General features: G+C 47.6%; 1 protein-coding gene across 2 annotated transcripts in view; it reads right to left on the bottom strand.

Annotated features, from left to right (window-relative positions):
* Window positions 1-8,747: 8,747 nt before the first annotated feature.
* Window positions 8,748-18,586, bottom strand: part of Micalcl (MICAL C-terminal like) — a 39,178-nt gene continuing 29,339 nt past the window's right edge. The window contains exons 7-9 of one of the 2 annotated variants that reach the window (XM_032892889.1): window positions 15,812-15,914; window positions 11,862-11,935; window positions 8,748-9,045 (exon numbers count right to left, since the gene is read on the bottom strand). In XM_032892889.1, the coding sequence (XP_032748780.1) occupies window positions 8,861-9,045; window positions 11,862-11,935; window positions 15,812-15,914 (362 nt within the window). In that variant the 3' untranslated portion in view covers window positions 8,748-8,860. The remainder of the gene's footprint in view (window positions 9,046-11,861; window positions 11,936-15,811; window positions 15,915-18,586) is intronic. The other variant, XM_032892890.1, reaches the window with a different exon arrangement.

Consider the following 18,586-nt stretch of genomic DNA (forward strand, 5'->3'; position numbering starts at 1 on the left):
TGATCCTGGCAATTGTCACTATGTTCTGTTTCTGATAAGGGTATAAAAGTCTAATTGCTCTCAATAAAATTGTCACAGCCTTAGTCTTTCTATGGCCACCTCCAACCGGAGCCTGCTTTAATTCTTTTTGCCAGTCATATAAGCTTGGCTAGGTAAGTGCGGGCACATACAGGTACCTAATCCAGGAAGACCAATGTCCTTTTGGGAAAAGAAAGATCTGAACACAGGCATATTCTGGAGTTGTTGGGTGGTTATAAAACACTTTGCTGAGCACACTTAAGGAATCTGGGATTGTACTGCTAGCATTTGATGGTTTGCCAGTAAGCATAGGAAGCAGGCAAGATATGGGGGACCTCAAACACATTTGGGGACAAGACAGGGTCTTACTGTGTAACCCTGACTAGCCTAGAACTCACTATGTAAACCCATTTGCCTCTAACTCACAGAAATCCACTTGCCTCTGCCTCCCAAGCGCTGGGATTAAAGGTGTACAGCAGTGGGGGCTGGAGAGATGGCTCAGTGTCTAAGAGCACTGGCTACTCTTCCAGAGGTCCTGAGTTCAATTCCCAGCAACCACATGGTGGCTCACAACCATCTGTAATGGGATCTGATGCCTTCTTCTGACCTGCAGATAGAGAGAGCACTCATATAAATAAATATTATAAAACCTACCTGCCATAGGTAGGATGTCTTGGAGGGTTACACAGATGAACTTTGGTTTCTTGAGTCCCAGGTTCTTTTTTTTTTTTTTTCCTCCGGAGCTGGGGACCGAACCCAGGGCTTTGCGCTTGCTAGGCAAGTGCTCTACCACTGAGCTAAATCCCCAACCCCGGGTCCCAGGTTCTTGAAACAGATAGTGCACATAGCTTTCCTTTAGGAATCTTACAACAAACTGCAGACAGACAGACAGACAGAGGAAATCCCCCCTCCCCAGAGTACAATAGCTGACTTTCAGCTACAGAAGCAAATCTCTAAAAATCAGTAGCTAAGACAAGAGTCATCCAGCAGATGACCAGAGAACAGCAGAGAACAGCCTAAGAACAGTAGCAGCAGCTACGGCTGGGCGTGTGTGTGTGTGTGTGTGTGTGTGTGTGTGTGTGTGTGTGTGTGTGTGTGTGTGTGTGTGTGTATTTGTTTACGCACGTGTAATTGCAAAAGTGTGAATATATGTGTTATAGAACCTGGTCCTCCAAGTCAAACAGTGGCCATCTTCAGATCAGGTCCTTTCAAGAACCCATCACAACTGGGCCTGCGGACTGTCGACATTCCTTGCTCAGAGGGCTGGGGGCTGTCATTGGACCCTCACCTAACAGCCCAGCCACTCTTCTCTGCCATTTGTTTGTACTTTGGCCTTGCGGCTCACAGCCTTTGGGTCTGAGGAAGTGCTAGAGTGTATATGCTGGGGAAGGTACTGGAAAGAGGCCTTCTCTCTGCAGCTATGGGGAGCCGTCATCCATCCTGGGTGCAGACTTTACCGTGTGGCTTCTTTGAGTCTCCCATACTCTCGCTCTCTAAAGAAGCCCAATGAACTCAGCGGTTGCCCAGGTGAACTTTGGTGGAATAATACTTTCGTCTGTCACTGAATGGGTAGATGTTTACTTCTCCCCTGGAAGGAAAATCTTACCACAGTTCACATGCACGTGTGCGTTGGAGTGTGTGGAAGCCAGAGGACAGTGTAACCCACTTTGGTTTTGTTGTTGTTTTTGAGACAGTGGCTCTCCTTGGTCTGGAGTTGTCAATTTGGCTAGGCTGGCTGGCCAGTGAGTCAGGGGCTTACCTATCTCAACCTTCCCAGTGCTGGGATTCAAGCACAGGCCCCAAGCTTTTAACTACAAAAAGGATGTGGGTGTGGGTCACTGTCAGGCCAGTGTGGTAAGCCAGAACACACAGAGCCTGGGGGATATTACGATATTGTCGGCACGTGATCTGTCACAAGACAAGAACTTGTCTCTTTTGGTTTGTTGTATAACAGAGTCTCACACTGTGGCCTGTTATCCCCTCTCCTCTGTCCTTTCCCTGGTCAGTGTGACTTGGAAGCAGGAAGTTATGATAGTAACTGCTTCCTTTTATACCCTGAGAGAAGAATGCCTGCTGTAGGGTTTGCTGGGGAGATGCTAAAGCTACCGAAAGCAGGGACACTTCCTCTCATGGAGGAAAGCCAGAAGGGTATGAGGTGGAACTAAATGTGCAGGTGGCCTTTTTTTTTTTTTTGAAAATCCTGATGGGTGGGCTCAAAGCATCGATGGCAGTCGGACAAGGAAGGGGCTGGGTAGCTGGTCATCAGAGACCAGGCCAGAGATGACCCCAGAGCAGTTCATACGCAAACCATTATTCAGGGGACAGTTCTGGAAGGAATGTACCACCTGACCTGGCATCTGCCTATGTCTCTCCCTACAGAAAACTATCCCTTCTGACGTGAGACTCTATGGCTCTGCCGTTGGAACTGAGACTCTGAATTCGATTACGAAGTTAAATGCTTGTCATTCTTATTTTTAAACTGTTTTTTATTTGAGACTTATTTATATTTTATGTAGATGAGTGTTTTTGTGCATGTATGTCTTCAAACCATGTACATGCCAGGCACCCATGGAGGCCAGAAGAGGCCATCAGATCCCCTAGAACTGGAGACACAGATGGTTGTGAGCCCCCATGTGGGTGCTGAGAATCAAACCCAGATCCTCTGCAAAAGTAGCAAGTGTCCTTAACCTCTGAGCTCTCTCCGGCCCTGCTGCTTCCCATTTAAGCACAAATGACTACATGCAGCAGGAACCCTTGACGGAGGCAGGTGGGAGGACCAGACCTGTGTCACAGATGGAGACAGCAAGGACACACCAAGTTTCTGGGGCATCCAGTGAGCATCGCTGAGCTGGAATCAAGACTTAGCTGGAATCCTAACTTAGTGGTCTCTCCCCTGGGAGCTGTGCTTAGAACGGATATAGTTTTTGAGGTGCTGGACTGTTTGAAAATTATTCTACTAAGGTCTTGTTTACACCAGAGCCATACTCGCATATATCTGTGCACACATTTAAATTACTGTGGACGTATTGTCTAGTCTTCTAGGATGGGGAAGGGACTGAAGCCATGGGCCAGCACTGCTCAGCACTAGGCTGTTGGTTCCAGTGTCACACAGGACCAGCAGGGCCGAGTATCTTCTCTTGTTCTGGGATGTCCTGACCCTCTACAAAGTCTCCTAAAAGCCTGCAAGAGCCACCTCTCCTCACCCTCGGACCCCAAGCCTCTCTCAGTTCCTCTCCTTCCCCATCCCTCTGTGCTCTTTAGCACCAGGATATGCTCCTCTCTTTAGAATATGTGTATTTATCGTTGTGTTGCTTGGGGGAGGGGCATGCAGCTATCCATTCGCTCTGAGATGCCACTGTGTCTCCCTCTAACTCTGTCAGCCTCATTCCCTTGAGACAGGATCTGTCCCTGAATGTGAAATTTGCCCTTTGGGCTAGCCTAGCTCTCTATCCCACAAGTGTAGCCATGCCCGGCTCTCTATGGTGCTCCTCCCCCTCCCCCTAGCTCTTTTACATGGGTGCTGGGGATACAAACCAGGTCTTCATGTTTGCACAGCAAGCACTCTTGCCCACTGAACCACCCCTTCAGCACCCCTCTCATACCACACATACTTTTTTTTTGGAGACAGGGCCTTATGCATCCAGGCTGGCCTGGAACTCATGGCCGAGACTTACCCTGAGCTCCTGATCCTCCTGTCTCCACCTCCCAGGTGGACCACGGGTATGGACCACCATGCCAGGTTAGGGCTGGGGTATGATTCCATGACACCTGCATCCTAACCCAGATCCGTAGCTCCGTCAGCATGTGAGATAAACAAGAGTCATCCCCCTAGCCTAAGGGAGGGACATAGCCACAAGACATTGTCCTCTACAAAGTCCACACTAGAGAGCAGCACAGTTCAGTTCCAAACAAAACAGCAGCAGTAGATATGGCATCTGTGTTCCCAGATTTACCTTGACAGGATGTGTGTTAGTATACTGTTTGTGAGGGCTGGTGATGGGTTCCCACCCAAACTAGGGAAAGTGCAGGTAACAGGGGCAGGAGGCAGGGTGGGGTGCTGTGTAACCTGGAGGTCTAGGCCCCAGACTCCTGAGGCCACAGCTGGGTCAGGTTGTTTAGACCTGAACAATGACGATTAGTTGAGAGCCTGAGCCTCTTTGTGTCTCAGGCTCTTCCCCTGAAAATTCAGTCACTGCTTAGCCTAAGCAGCGCATTTCCCAGGAGTGGACAGGATAAAACACAGGTGGAGCTGATCACCCAACAGGTGGGACAAGCTGAATGGCTGGCTGTCATGATAGTGGGGGTGGATCCAGGGGCTCCCCTGGTGAGCTGTGTTGCCATGGCTTTTGCTTTTCTTTCTCTCCATTCCCCCCCTACTCCTCCCCCTACTCCTCCCCCTACTCCTCCCTCTTCTGCAAAAATGATCTGAGAGAGGGAGTGAGCCCAATTACCCAGCCTGCTCCTGAAGGCTCAGGATGCTAGTTCAGGATCTGTAGCTAACCCGTACAGAAAGGCAGTCTGTCTGCAACTCAGGACCATTGATTGAGGAGGCGGCCGAGTCCCCGCAGATCCCCAAACAGCACCAGCCAAGCTCTCTGCCTCTTCACCTTACAGGTCAGTGCTTACAAAGCACTGGTGCCTGTGGGCATTTGCCACTGACAGCCAGGGAAGGAAGAAAATCCTTTCAAAGGGTAGATGAGACAAAGCTTTGCCACGACGCAGCAGGGGGCATGAGTGGTGTAGGGAGTGCCCTCGGGACTGGATGGTCGGTTTCCTGATGCGGCCATCGGGGTGCAGTATAACTGATATTCTATACATTAACATGTGCTGAGGTGAAGAATGGAGGCAAAACAAACTTGATCCTCAAAGGCTGTGAGTGGAAGGAAGCAGCCAGCTCTGTGCAGAAGGGTGTGTCCCTGGCGAATAAGTGAAATTCAAAACCAGCCTTCTCTGGGCAAAAAGATGAGAGGAGGGTGGCCTCTCACCCCTCCCCTACAGTGGCATTAAAAATAGCTTTCTTTGTTGTGAGCACACCTGAGCTGAGCTCCCCTCACTTCTCTCATCGGAATCCAACCAGAGGCCCAGCAGGTAAATCCCTCCAGGTGCCTAGTGTAATGAGAGGTCCCGTGATAATTCCCAGACTCCTACGTGAAATCAGGGCTTTGTCCAGACTCTCTCACCGAGAAGAAAGAGATGAAATGAACGCTGCCCTCGGAGGGGCCGGGCGAGCCCACATGAATATGCTCTGATTCCTGAGACACAAAGCCATTTATCTGAGGGTTCATTTCGGTATTTAGAGCCCTGCACACATAACACGTTTCCATCAACATGAATAGCCACCGAGAGTCGCAGCGGATTAATCGTTTACAAGCGTGTCAGCATTGAGGTGAGAGGATCAAGGGCAGGTGAAATAGAAGGCTCTGCCCCACGTGAAACTTCTGAGGACAATCAGTCCCCAGATTGCATCTGCCCCGCACTCAGCCGCCCGCCACTCTTCGCCCTCCGAGCGGTGGGTGGAGCCAGCTGGCCCCAGCCACCTCTGCCCTGCTGAGGTGGTTTCTCCGATCAGCCACCTGGGTGGGGCATGCTGCCATTTTCAGTTTGGAAGGAGAAGCCTATCAGTCTGATGCCTTGGGAAGAGAGACATCACGGAATTGTCATTTGCCACCCACACCCCTCCCACCCCCAAATGCGGAAAACATCAACTGCATCGCAGCTCATCAGAGCTGGCACCACCTGCCACTTCCTTTCTCAGTGGTAATTAACATGCTGGAGTTCAGCATTGATTGATTCCGAGCAGCCTGACGCTGCCAACGAGGAGGTCTAAAGAAAGCGCTACAACCTGATAGGATTTTTCACAGCTTTAGTAACACGAATTTATTTTTATTTCCAGACTACAGTGGTTGGAGAGAGAAGTCCTTATACTGAGGAGAGTAGATGAAATTTTAAAAAAAAAATTATTTTTTTATGCTTTTCCTTGGGGATGGCAGTGTTTTCCTGACTCATGTATATCTTTGGAGATGGAAGAAACAGCCAGCCTCGTTTCCGGCGGCAGCCTAGCATCCAGCACCCCACAGGCATTCAGAGAATGTTGAATAAGTAGATCAATAGGTGAATGGCTAGGGAGGCCACACTTAAGAACAAGTCCTGATCCAGCTTGGGTAAAATTCTGAGCTTGTGACTATCAAAACCTGTCTGGCTTGATTTCAGAGCTGTGGGAGTCTATGAAATATGGCCCAAGGCTGGAGCTTGAAGTCAGTTCTTCTCGACTTTCTACCCTCGAGCTCTTCTGTAGTACAGAATCCTTTCACTTTTCTGCTTTGTTGCACATGGGCACACACACACACACACACACACACACACACACACACAACAAACAAAAATAAAAACAAATGTCTTCAAGATGTGCCCTGTACATTGAGAGTCTAGAACATTCTCTAATGTAAGGAGGCAAGTCCTCTTACATAGTTCCGCAGCCACAACAGGACCAAAATCCACCCTCTTAGTCGAGGCAGAGAGAAAATGGAAGCTGATTTTAAAATTTCGCTCTGTGTATTTACAGGTTGTTATTAATGTTCTTAAGGGATGGATGGTACTGAGCTCTGTATGTTTAGGTGGGCAATTATATCTTAGCAATTGGGTCAAAAAAAAAAATCCACCCTCTTCTGGCCATCTTGAGCGAATCCTTTTTATAACCAGTTAAACAAGGCAGTTCTTTTTCACAGGGACAACTTAGGCACCATAAACTTACACACCGTCTGTTAAATACATACAGGCATCAAACAGTACACTTTCATCAAGTTGGGAGAATGGAAACTGTATATATCTTTTCCAGAATGATTCATCTCTGAGTATCCATTATTTTTCTCAATGAGTGGGAGCTGAACATTATTTGGGGGGGGGGAAGGTCTGTCTGTGTAGCCCTGGCTGACTGAAACTTATTATACAAATCAGGCTGTTCTTGAGACTCAAAGAGATCCACCTGCCTCTGCCTCCTGAGTGCTGGGATCACAAAAAACACATGACTTTCATGATCCCTATACATGTTTATTACTCTGCAAATCACTGCCCCAAACGTTGAGGCAGAATGTTGCTTACATGGTAATATCTTTGCTTTGATATTACCATGTAATATCATGTATTACCGTGTCATCTCCAAATGACAACCTGTGAGAATCAGAGTGATGAGAAATCACATGACCCATGTCCACCAAACCTGAAAATAAAAATAATGAGCCAGGAGCTAGGTTTTGTAGGTAAGTAGATAAGAGAATACCAACACTGTCCTCTCACAGTGGATTCGAGATGCACTATTAGATTTGATTCTAGAAAATTAAAATTACAAAGGGGAAAAAAGAAAGAGAAAGGAATAAAGGCAACCATTAGGGCCTTAGTGTCCCACAGAGGGTTGTACCTAACTACTCCTCAAAACACTGGGTAACTGGGGTCAAACAAGATCTATATATCACCACTCTAAATCCTGTCGTCTTTCATCCTGTGTGCCCTGACCAAATACTCAACACGTTGGCATGCTCGAGCCATCCACGGCGTGTTTTGCATATTTTAAATCTGTTTCTGTGTCTTTGTGTCTCTTTGTGTCTGTCTGTTTGTCTGTCTGTCTGTCTCTGTCTGTCTGTCTCTGTTTCTGTCTGTCTGTCTGTCTCTCTCTCTCTCTCTCTCTCTCTCTCTCTCTCTCACACACACACACACACACACACACACACACACACGATTCAATTTGGAGTTAGGTAAGTGGGGCACCGCTGCCTTCACTGGAAATCAGAAGTGGTTTGTCTTTGTCACCAAGGGATCGTGCACACTTACGATGAGCACAGGTGAGCTTGGCGAAGCCCCTTCCCCTGGTGGCTTTGTTTGTTTTTAGTAGACATGTCCTGTTTTATCAACAAGTGAAAGCTTCCCTTCTGCCACCACCAACCTCCTCACTCAAAAAAGCACTTCAAGCCCATTCATTCCCTGAAAGCACTTATTATGGCTCAGGGTAGGAAGCAGAGCACTGTGGGAACAACAGGCTGCTTGAAGCAGCGGATTTGGTGAAAACCAAGAATCCTGCTGGCATGAATTTAAAGTTTTATTTCCTTTCTTTCTTTTTCAAAAAAAGAATTAAATTAAGGCTCAAATGTTTTTGTTCAACCCTCGTTGCTTATGTATATTATATTAAGGCTTATAAATATACCTGGTAAATTAAATTCACCCTGGATTGAATTAACACCTGCTATATGAGTTATTGGCTTTATTTAATCAGTAATCTCAGGGTTTCTCTGCTTTCTCTGGAAACACAATTTAAATATTAAGCTAATCTTTAAACTGCCGCTGCTGTGCCCTGACATTTGGAAGCTGGTCAGCCATGCAAAAAAGACAAATATGGTAGTATTAATGAAAAGGCATTTCTTAAAAGTCTTAAAACATGTAACTCAATGAACAAAGAAAACGATTTTCCGGGGAGAAGACAATGCTGGTGTCTGCCTAGAACACCTCCACTGTCAGGACTGACTCTCAGGCACTGGCAGGTTCGAGGGCCTTCTCATGGCTCCATTATAGTCTTTGGGAAAAAAAAAAAACAAACCATGGGGATCTACAACAGGTCTAAGGCATAAAAGGGATGTTTGCTTTTTGAGACAGGGTCTCTTTGTATAACCAAGACTATCCTGGAACTCACAGCATTCCTCCTGCCTCAGTTTTTCTCAGATGTGAACCACCATATGCTCATATGAGAGCCGTTATTATTATCTTTATTATTTCTTTAGTAGTGGGGTCTAAATTCAGTGCTTGGGTGGGAACTCATTGTGTTCTTGTCTTTCTGGCTTCAGCAGGGAAGGGCACCTCAAGTCCTGCTGAGCTGACAGCCTCTGGAGAGAACAAAGTTTTCAAAGTGCTGATCCTGGGTTCTTTCCTTGACGCGCTGTTCCTCTAGGGAATCCACAAGCTTGTTTCTTTGCTCAATGACCTGCATCATCTCCTCGAATATTTCTTGCTCCTCCTTTAGATCATTCTCGTCTTTCTGGCCCTCTAAAGAAAAGAAGAAAAAAAAATCAATGCTCGGATAAGATTGGGGCCAAGGGAGTTCTTAGCGTAGGAGTTCACAATGGTTCTGGGTTTGTTGTGTCCTGTGATTACAAGGAAGTGAATTTAACACCAAGGAGCTTCTCAAAAAGTCACAGAGAAAAGTAGGTGCTTTGTGTGGGAGTCAGGTCAGATTTCACCGTGTGTGTGTGTGTGTGTGTGTGTGTGTGTGTGTGTGTGTGTGTGTGTGTGTGTGTGTGTGTAGGGAGCAGGCACTTGAGAGAAAGAGAACTTAAACGAAGCCACACCCTGTCAAGCTTCAACCTTCCTCCCTTCCAAGGAAAAAAACTGAACAGAAGGATGTTTTTTTCCCTAAGCACATCTGAGCCACAGTAAATCAGACTGCCATCAGGGGCAGTGAGAGCAATTGCCTATGCCAACACTTCTGTCCTTTGTATATAATGATACATTGTACCTTTTGTTTTGTTTTAAACATCCCACCTATGTGTGTATGTGTGCATGTGTGTGCACAATCTCCTGTAACCCAGGCTGGCCTCAAACTTGGCAGATAGCAAAGACTGGTCTTGAACTCTTGACTGTCCTGCCTCTCCCTCCAATGAATTGGGATTACAGGCATGCACTACTATGACGTGCATATGGAGGTCTAAGGACAACTTGCAGGAGTTGGCTCTCACCTTCCACCATGTTCTAGGCAAGGTCTCTCTTGTTCTTTGCTGCCGGAATTACAGCATGCACCACTATGGCTAGCTCGTATGCCTTTCCTAATAGGGCTATGAGGTGTGGCCTTGTAGGTTTCTTAGAAGTAGAAGTGGCTCGGCAGGTAAAGATACTTGCTACCAAGCCTAATGGCCTGAATTCAATTCCTAGGACCCACATAGTGGAAGGAGAGAAATGAATCCCACAAATTGTCCTCTGAATTCCATGTATGTGCCGTGACATGCATGTTCCCTACCCCCATGCACAAATAAATAAAAATGTATTTTTTTAAAAAGAAAGAAATAGTCTGAGCTGGGTTTGGTGGTGCATTCCTGTAGCCTCAGTCGGGAGGTTGAGGAGGGCTTCAGTTTAAGGACAGCCTTAGCTACAGAGAGAGACTTTGAATTTGGAGGGGAGGGGCTGTAAATTACTTCCATGGGTGGGAGATGATTTTGTGGTCTCCTGTTAAATCAGAGTCCAACCTTTACCTTGAGTTCATTATTTCTGTTCACCGAGACTTGGTTTTCAAATCTTAAACTGGGAATAAAATACTTAACCCAGAATGAAGATGTCTGATATGCAATGGGCATGTCCAGAGCCTAGCACCCCAGTAAGGCTGGAATAAGGCTGGTTTTGTGAGATCTAGAACTATCCTTGCTCCACTAGACATGAAAGATGTCAGGGGGTTGGGGATTTAGCTCAGCGGTAGAGCGCTTGCCTAGCAAGCACAAGGCCCTGGGTTTGGTCCCCAGCTCCAAAAAAAAAAGAAAAGAAAAGAAAAAAAAAAAGATGTCAGGGTAAGGGAGTCATTATCAGCAGGGCAGTGGGGGTGCACACCTTTAAATCCCAGCTCTCAGGGGGCAGAAGTATGTGGATCTCCAAGTTCAAGGCCAGCCTGTTCTATAGAATGAGTTCAGGACAGCCAGGGCTGCACAGAGAAACCCTGTCTCCAAAAACCAAAATGGGGCAGGGGGAGGGAGGGAGGGAGGGAAGAAGGGAGGGAGGAGGGGGGGGAGAGAGAGAGAGAGAGAGAGAGAGAGAGAGAGAGAGAGAGAGAGAGAGAGAGAGAGAATCATAGACCTGGCCCACAAACTCACAGGCACACCCCAGAGTGACTGACTGCTCTTCTGGCTGGAGCCAATGAATTCATTAAGCTCTGGTGGGACAGCGGTCTCAGACACAACTCCCCGTCACAGTCCCAGCCCATCACGGCCGGGAATACTCTTACTGCCATTTCTAGTGTCTCACAGAGCCAGGCCTGACTCCCTCTGTTGCCCTCAACAACTTTCTAGTCATCCTGAGCTATGATGACTGAGCTTCCTACCGAGCTCACAAACGCTCAGTGAGGAAGGGCTGGCCTGTGCCATGTGCCCACCTGCACTGCCTTCTCAATCAATGTTTGCTAACTGAAGGGTTAACTAAGTAAATGCACAGTCTGGAACCCCAGCAGACGGGAGGCTAAGCTGTGTGGTTTTAATATGAGAATCTCTCACACAGGCTCATGCAGTTCATCCCTACCTAGGAGCATTGCTCTGGAAGGTTTTCTGGTCTTTCGGGAGGCAGGGCCTTAATGAGATGCTGGGTCACTGTCAGGAGAGGTGAGGTTTACAACTCTGCCCTGCTTCTTGTCAGATCTCTGTTTCCTTAGTCCGCTAAAAGTAGATGTGTGCTGCATGTTCCTCCCACCACAGATGCAGCCACCATGCCTTCCGGCCATGATGGACTGTATCCCCTCAAACTGTGAGACAGGAGAACCTTCTTCAGGCATTTGGTCACGGCCATAAGAAAGGTAATGAATATTAGAGGCAAGAAGGCCAGCTCAGGATACGCAAGACTCAGCCTTAATAAAAATAAACTTAAGAATTAAATTGCTTTGTTCCTATCAACACATGGGATGAAGGAAATGTGACCCTCACAAGTGAGTGATGGCAACTGCTGGACCTCAGGGTGGACAAGGATCAGGCTGGCTTTGCGTCTACCTCTGGTTCTCAGGCTGGTGGCTGTGCAAGGTGGGATGGGTTCTTCACTCCTATCTATAGCACGACTTGCTCCCTTGTGAGGTGTGTGTGTCTTCAGCAGGGACCCCAAACGTACCCCATACTCACCATCCTTGAGCATTTTCTGTCGTAGTTTCTGCTCCAGTCTGCTCTGATGATCTTCTAGTTCTAGTTCTTGGGCCCTGTGTACAAGAGAATGTTCCAGCCATTAACAGGGGGCTGTGTGGAAACACGAATGGAGGTACCTGTCGACAGTGACCAGCACAGTCTTTTCTCCCATTAAAATTGGCATCTTTCAGTGTGTCTAAATAGAAGGTCCTGGTACCGTTGGGACCACCAGAGGTGCCCAGAAAGATGGCTGAAATGTGCTGGTTTTGAGAGATGATGAGGCAACTAGAGAGAGGTTGAAGGCCATCAAACTGTTCTTTAGGATTTGACTCTATGGGGAATAGCAGAGCACAGAATGGAGCTGAGTTCTCTTGGAAGGTCAGCTGGGGACTTGACTTTGGAGCCTGGAGAAGCTCCAGTCATTTCCTGCTATGCTGCTCACCAGATGCTGGCCCATGCATTGTTGGGGGGACTCCCAAGGCCACTCTGGACTTCATCAGAGAAATGAGGACCTAGATAGATGTGGTAATGTCAAGAGGTGATAGTTTGGGTCACATGACCCTCAAGACTAGGGAAAAAAAAGGGTTGAGAGGAGAAGCACTGAGTGTCCCCCAAGATCTTGACAGGCACAGCTCCCTCACAGAAACTAGATGGTGAGGGAGAAGAGGGGGCTAGGGCCACTGCTCCTGGGCCACAATGAGGCCAAGGATCAGGAATGGCCCCCCCCATTCATCCTGTTGGGATTTTCTCTTCCCTCTTGTTGCCATTCGTTTTCTTATTTTGCTTCTTTGTTTTTGAGATGGGGCTTCATGTAGTGCAGGCTAGCTTCAGATTTACTGTGTCACCAAGAATGACCTTGAACTTCTGCTCTTCCTGACAACCCCCTCCCCCATACACACACCTTTATTCCAACACACAATGCTGGTACTTGTGGCATTACACCTGCAGTGCTGAGGGTTGAACCCAGGCCTTGGTGCATGCTAGGCAAGTACTCTACCAGCTAAGCTACATCTCCAGCCCTGATACCACTTTTACTTCTGTTTGGACTAAAGTTCTGCCTTATCACTGACACTGACCATCTCTGGGACCTCTGTAGGAGCTCAGAGATGATGGCAGCTCAGATGGCAGGGAGAATTCTCTGTGGGAAGCTTAGTGACATGGAGGCCACTATAGAAGCAGCCCTGTTGTTCCTGGGTGGCTCACAGCCAATGGCTGAGCATCATAGAGATGTGAGAGCTGGCATGGTTGCCAGCTCTCCGACGGGTTGTCTCCACTCTAATGTTCCTGTGCCTTGGCTGAGACCCAGTGCTACAGTACTCCTCCTGCCCAAGTCTCCTTCCTCCTCCTCTGTGTTTTTTTTTTTTAATAAAATATCAGAACTGGGGTAGGGGCCCAAGACTCTACCTCTACCCATCTCCTGTGCTTTACCCTTCACAGGTGTCATCTTCAAGGAATCCCACGGACCACTCATTCTGTTCTAACTTCGTATCCCAAGGAGTCTGACTGGACACGTCAATCTAAGACATCTCTCCTTGTTCATACAGGTCATTCTCCAACCAAACCTATCCTCCAATATGCCTCTGTCCAGTGCACATACCCTGGTTGTCCTATTGACTTCTTATGGAGGAGAAGTACTTCCCTCGGCTGGTATATTCTCTAGGGGAACTGCTGGCTCTGGCCTACAGCCATAGCTACCCGCCTCCTCCCCAAGCCAGACTCTTGTCTCTGTCATGGAACCCTTAATGGGCTTTCTTTTTGCTATCACACCTTGTGTTCACTTCTCTGCATCTCCCCCAATCTCCAAAGTGCTGCGATTCTAGACTTGCGTCTCCATGCCTGGCTATGGCCTGTTTCTATGAAACACAGATGCATTCCTGCTATAAAGAGCAGATGTTCTTGATGATCTCTTGGGAGGATTTTATAATGCAGACCTAGCCCCAATGCAGCCTATACAGCACATATAAGGACTTTGTAGTCAGGCAGATATGGACACGCTACTCAATTCCTCTGAGGCTTATTATATTCATCAGCTGGACAGTAGTCTAGAGGCAAATGACCGCTACAGAGGAGCCCCTTTCCCCATGCCTGGTACTCCCTTCCATGTGGATGGAGAGTAGTGAGTGTAACTCTGGCCTCCTCCTCTAACCCGTCCCAACTCTCAGGATGAGGCACGTTCACTTCGCTTTTCCCTTCTCTCCCAGGCTCAGCCTATCTTCAGCAAGCATGTGTTCTTGTGCTTGGGCTTTGCCTTGGACCTTGGTAAGATTTCATAGTGCTGACACCATTAATCCTTTAGGCTGCTGGTTCCTTGTGTGGTGGGAGGAGGGGCTGCCCTGTGTATCACAGGGAGAAAGCTTAACATCCTTGGCTACTATTCCTTAGTTTATTAGTCAGAGCCTCACATGTGACAACCGAACACATCTTCCTGGTCACTGTTAAATAGCCTCTGGGGGTATCGCTCCCCTAATCCCCCACCCTTGAGACCCAAGGTCTAGGAGAAAGCCTTTCCCCTAAGGATTAAGTGGGTCCACTCCCTTCTTTCATTAGGTCCACATAACCAATTCTGAGACTTGGCTACTGCAATGGGTTGAATAGGAAAGGCATGTCCACATCCGGAGCCCTGAAAATGGTGAATGTGATGTTTCTTAAAAGGCGGTCTTAGCCCGACGAGGTTAGGGACCTCGAGATGGTCACGTTTGGATTATCTTATTGAACTGAAAGCCCAATGAGAGAAGACTTTCTAAGAGAGACATGGAAGAGACACAGGTACACAGAGAAGGCTGGGTGGAGACATAGATGCTGTAGTGACAGAGCCATCACCGAGGAATGGCCAGAGGCACAAGAAGATGAAGAGGAAGGAAGGAGTCTCTGTGCGAGCATCTGGGGGAATGAGGCCCCCTCACCACCTTCATGTGGACTTCTCGCTTCCAGACTAAGGGATGGCATTCCTATTGCTGTGACTCACGCACTTGATAGTAACTAAGAAACTAGTTAGTCAGCCTGCCTAGGGCCTTATCCTCAGCCATTAATCACTATTAATAATGAATGTAATATTTGAATGGCTTGCCGACTTCTCACCTGGTTCAGAATGAGGACAGGGAAGAGTGAACCACCTCTGAAGTCCCCAGATGACCTCTCGGGGTAGAGTAAAAATGAAAACACCCAGCGTAATTCTAGAGCTTAGTGGCTTATACCCAATGCTATTTTCTCTTTCTCCAGAATGATAGTAGATATAGTGCCCTTTTTCTGGTGCAGAACTGTGTGATGAGTCACGATCTTCTTTCCGACCATCTGACTAGGTCCCCAGCCCTTTCTACAAGAAGACACACAGACAGATGGAAGACAGCCAGGGTTCAACCCTTCTTTTGTTAAAATCAGGAAGTGGTCAGGCAGATTCCCCTTGGTTCACACAGAGGGGCCAAGTGCAGATTCCCCACTGATGGTGTGTGCGTGTGTGTGTGTGTGTGTGTGTGTGTGTGTGTCTGTGTGTGTACATGTGTGTGTGTGTGTATGAGAATATGAGAGAGAGAGAGAGAGAGACAGAGAGAGAGAGACAGAGAGAGAGAGACAGAGAGAGAGAGAGACAGAGAGAGAGAGAGAGAGAGAGAGAGAGAGAGAGAGAGAGAGAGAGAGAGAGACAGAGACAGAGAGAGAGAGAGAGAGAGAGAGAGAGAGAGACTGGGGCACAAGAATGGACTGGCTGCCTTCTAGTTCCTGACCTGCTTCTGAAATCTATTTTAGCCACTGAACTCCGCAGAGAGAGCAGACAACTAAAGAGTCTTTCCACTAATGCCAGCATGATATGCAAGACACAAAATACCAATTTGCCTCAATCACTGTTCCGTATGCACAAAGAAGAAAAACCCTGGGACTCCAGCCAAGGACGGTGAGCCACCCGCTCCTGCTACCAGGCTGTTAGCACTCCCTGTTATCTGTGTTGCCTTACTTACATGATCAGTAGCTCCGACTCATATCGCATTAATTTATTCTTCTCCAGAACCAGCTTAAACCATTCCTGCAAAAGCTGGGCTTCGTCCTGTGTCCCTGAATCTGCTTAAGAAATCAATGGCAAATGGGTTAGATTGGCATTTCTCGCCCCATGATCAAACTGCTTCCGAGCCACTTTAGCGGGCCATGTTTATGGCAAGCAGGGCTCAGCAGGGAGGCAGTTCCTGGCACCCTGTGGATGCCTCAAGGTTATGGGCATCAAATGAAACCCACCTGTGCCTGCTCTGGGGGAGTCCTTCTGGGCATGGAGGGCACGACTACTTCAATTCCAAAGTTGCATGCCCGTGATGACTAATGTTCTTACTACAAAGGACTCATCTCCTGCCTCCTCGTGTGTCCATGAAACTGATGTGTGATTCTGCGTCAGAGAAGCCCTAGCTGCCTGCTGTGACCTTTGCTCATCCTCTTCACCCCTCTGCAAATCAAACTCATAACTCGTGCCCAGGTGGTGTGTGGTCCCTTCCCAGGCCAGGGATGCTCCACCACTTTTGATCAAAGGCTGGTGATTGGCATTTTGATCCCCCCCCAAAGAAAAGCCAAATGATGAAAATACAATTAGGATTGAATCCCACGAGAGATAGATTTGTAGTCCTATATTATTACAGCATAGATACTCCCCTGCATTGAACAGATGCATAATGGGGTACAATGGGCATGCCTGGTGCCCACAAAGGCCAGAGGAGGCTCACAGATCCTCTGAAACTGGAGTTACAGACACTTGTCAGTTGCTGTGTGATAGCAGGGGTCAAACTTGGGTTCTCTGGAAGAGTAGCCAGTGCTTTTAGTTACTGAGACCTCTCTCCAACCCCTGATTCAAGATCTGCAAAAGTATTCTATTGATTTGGCTTATACCAAAGTCAGGGGTTGAGTGATTATTATATTAGCTATCTCAAGACATTCGAGAGAAAGTTCTGTGTATCTACTGAATAATAATACTGTCCGTTAATCTTTGTGACCAGATCAACTCAAATCACAGCAAAGCAACCTTCTGTAGGGTTAGGTGGGGGTCCTACGTCTGCTCCACCACAGGGCATGGCCACTGGGGAGCCAGGTGGGAAGTTTGACTGTGCTACGCTGTCCCTGGGTGGGTGTCAGGCTGTAGGGCAGCCCTGGGACACCGCTCCAGGGATGGTGAGAGGGAGAGTCTCTGGCTTGATGAGTGTAGGCTGAAGGCTTGGTGGTGGTGGCGGCCATGGCGGGAGAGCAGGGAAGCCTTCTACTGGAGATTAGAAGGCAGCTCTGTAGGCAAAGGCCTTTTCCATGGCTCCCCCAGGGCAGATCCCGATATAAAGAATCAGTCTATGGTTTTAAGATGTTTATTGTCAGGGGCTGGGGACTTAGCTCAGTGGTAGAGCGCTTACCTAGGGAGCGCAAGGCCCTGGGGTCGGTCCCCAGCCCCGAAAAAAAAAAAAAAAAAAAAAAAAAAAATGTTTATTGTCATGACGGAAAGTGGATGAGTAAAACCATACCCCACTTCTCAGGGTGGGTCTGAGATTAAATATCTTTTGCAGGGAGGAGTGTCTGGGAGGGAAAGCTTATTGGCTAAGCCTCCAGTCCTTTAGGTACCTCGTTAGAATGGGGCTCTGTCTTGAGCCTACGTGACTTGTGGTCACATCCTCTACGTGTGGAGGGGCTTGGGGCGTTGCACTTACGTGACTGATGGCCACAAATCTATGGAGGGCTGCAGCTAGTGACAAGGGTATCGGGGAGTCAGGTGAAACGCCTACTGTCTCTTCAGTGTCACCAGGGTTTCTAGCCTTAGCTCAACCAGGAACCAGGCTGCCTTTCATGGTACCACAACCTTCTGGAAATATAGAGGAGGTGGGGAGACTCTCTCGCCTTTGTTCTGTGATCCAGCGTTATACACATGTTTTTTAAAAGCCCTGGTCACCGAAGTTCATATTCACTCTCAAAGGAACTCTATCTTTCCACAGTAGTGATGGTGGACGGGAGCTCCTTGTTTGGTTATGTTGTGAACCCTTTCTTAACTCAGTTCAAGACTTCGTATGCATCTCTTTAAATACCACCTAGCTAAGCTGAGTATGGAGAGGGACACCTGATATCCCAGCACATGGAAGGCTGAGGCAGGAAGATTGCCATGAGTTCAAAGCCAACACAGTAAGTTCCAGGCTCGTCTGGGCTATTTAGCAAGACCCTGTCTCGGAAAATTAGCAACTAACCAATTAACTAACTAAAAGAAATTAAATACCACCCTGTTTGTTTTTCGGTTATAGGGAAATCTTTTGAGTACTTTACCCAACTGACAAGTTTCTTTTATAAAAACCATCTCTTCCTGGTTGAGTCCATATGAGTGTGGGTGCCCTAGGGTCTTGAAGGCCCTGTTGTTGGAGTTTTAGTTTTGAACTCCTGTCTTCTGCAAGAGTAGTACATACTCTTAACCTTTCTTCTGTGGGGCACCTCTACACACACACACACACACACACACACACACACACACACACACACACACACACAGGTGCATACACAATTTAAAAATAGTAAATTCTTTAAAAAAGAATCTAAATTCACAGCTTTTCCATCTTATCATCTATCCAGAGTCAATTTCTTCTAGATGTTTGTTTAATGTTTCTATATTAAGAACCATTTTCCACGATAGAGAAAACAGAAAAGCTGCGAGTTGGAAATGCTGTTCCTCCTTATCGTCTAACACGATGCCATCTGCCGCCAGCCCTGGGCTTCCCCTTCCTTGTCCCCAA

The sequence above is a fragment of the Rattus rattus genome, chromosome 2 (genome assembly GCF_011064425.1).
Source record: "Rattus rattus isolate New Zealand chromosome 2, Rrattus_CSIRO_v1, whole genome shotgun sequence".
Classification (NCBI taxonomy): domain Eukaryota; kingdom Metazoa; phylum Chordata; class Mammalia; order Rodentia; family Muridae; genus Rattus; species Rattus rattus.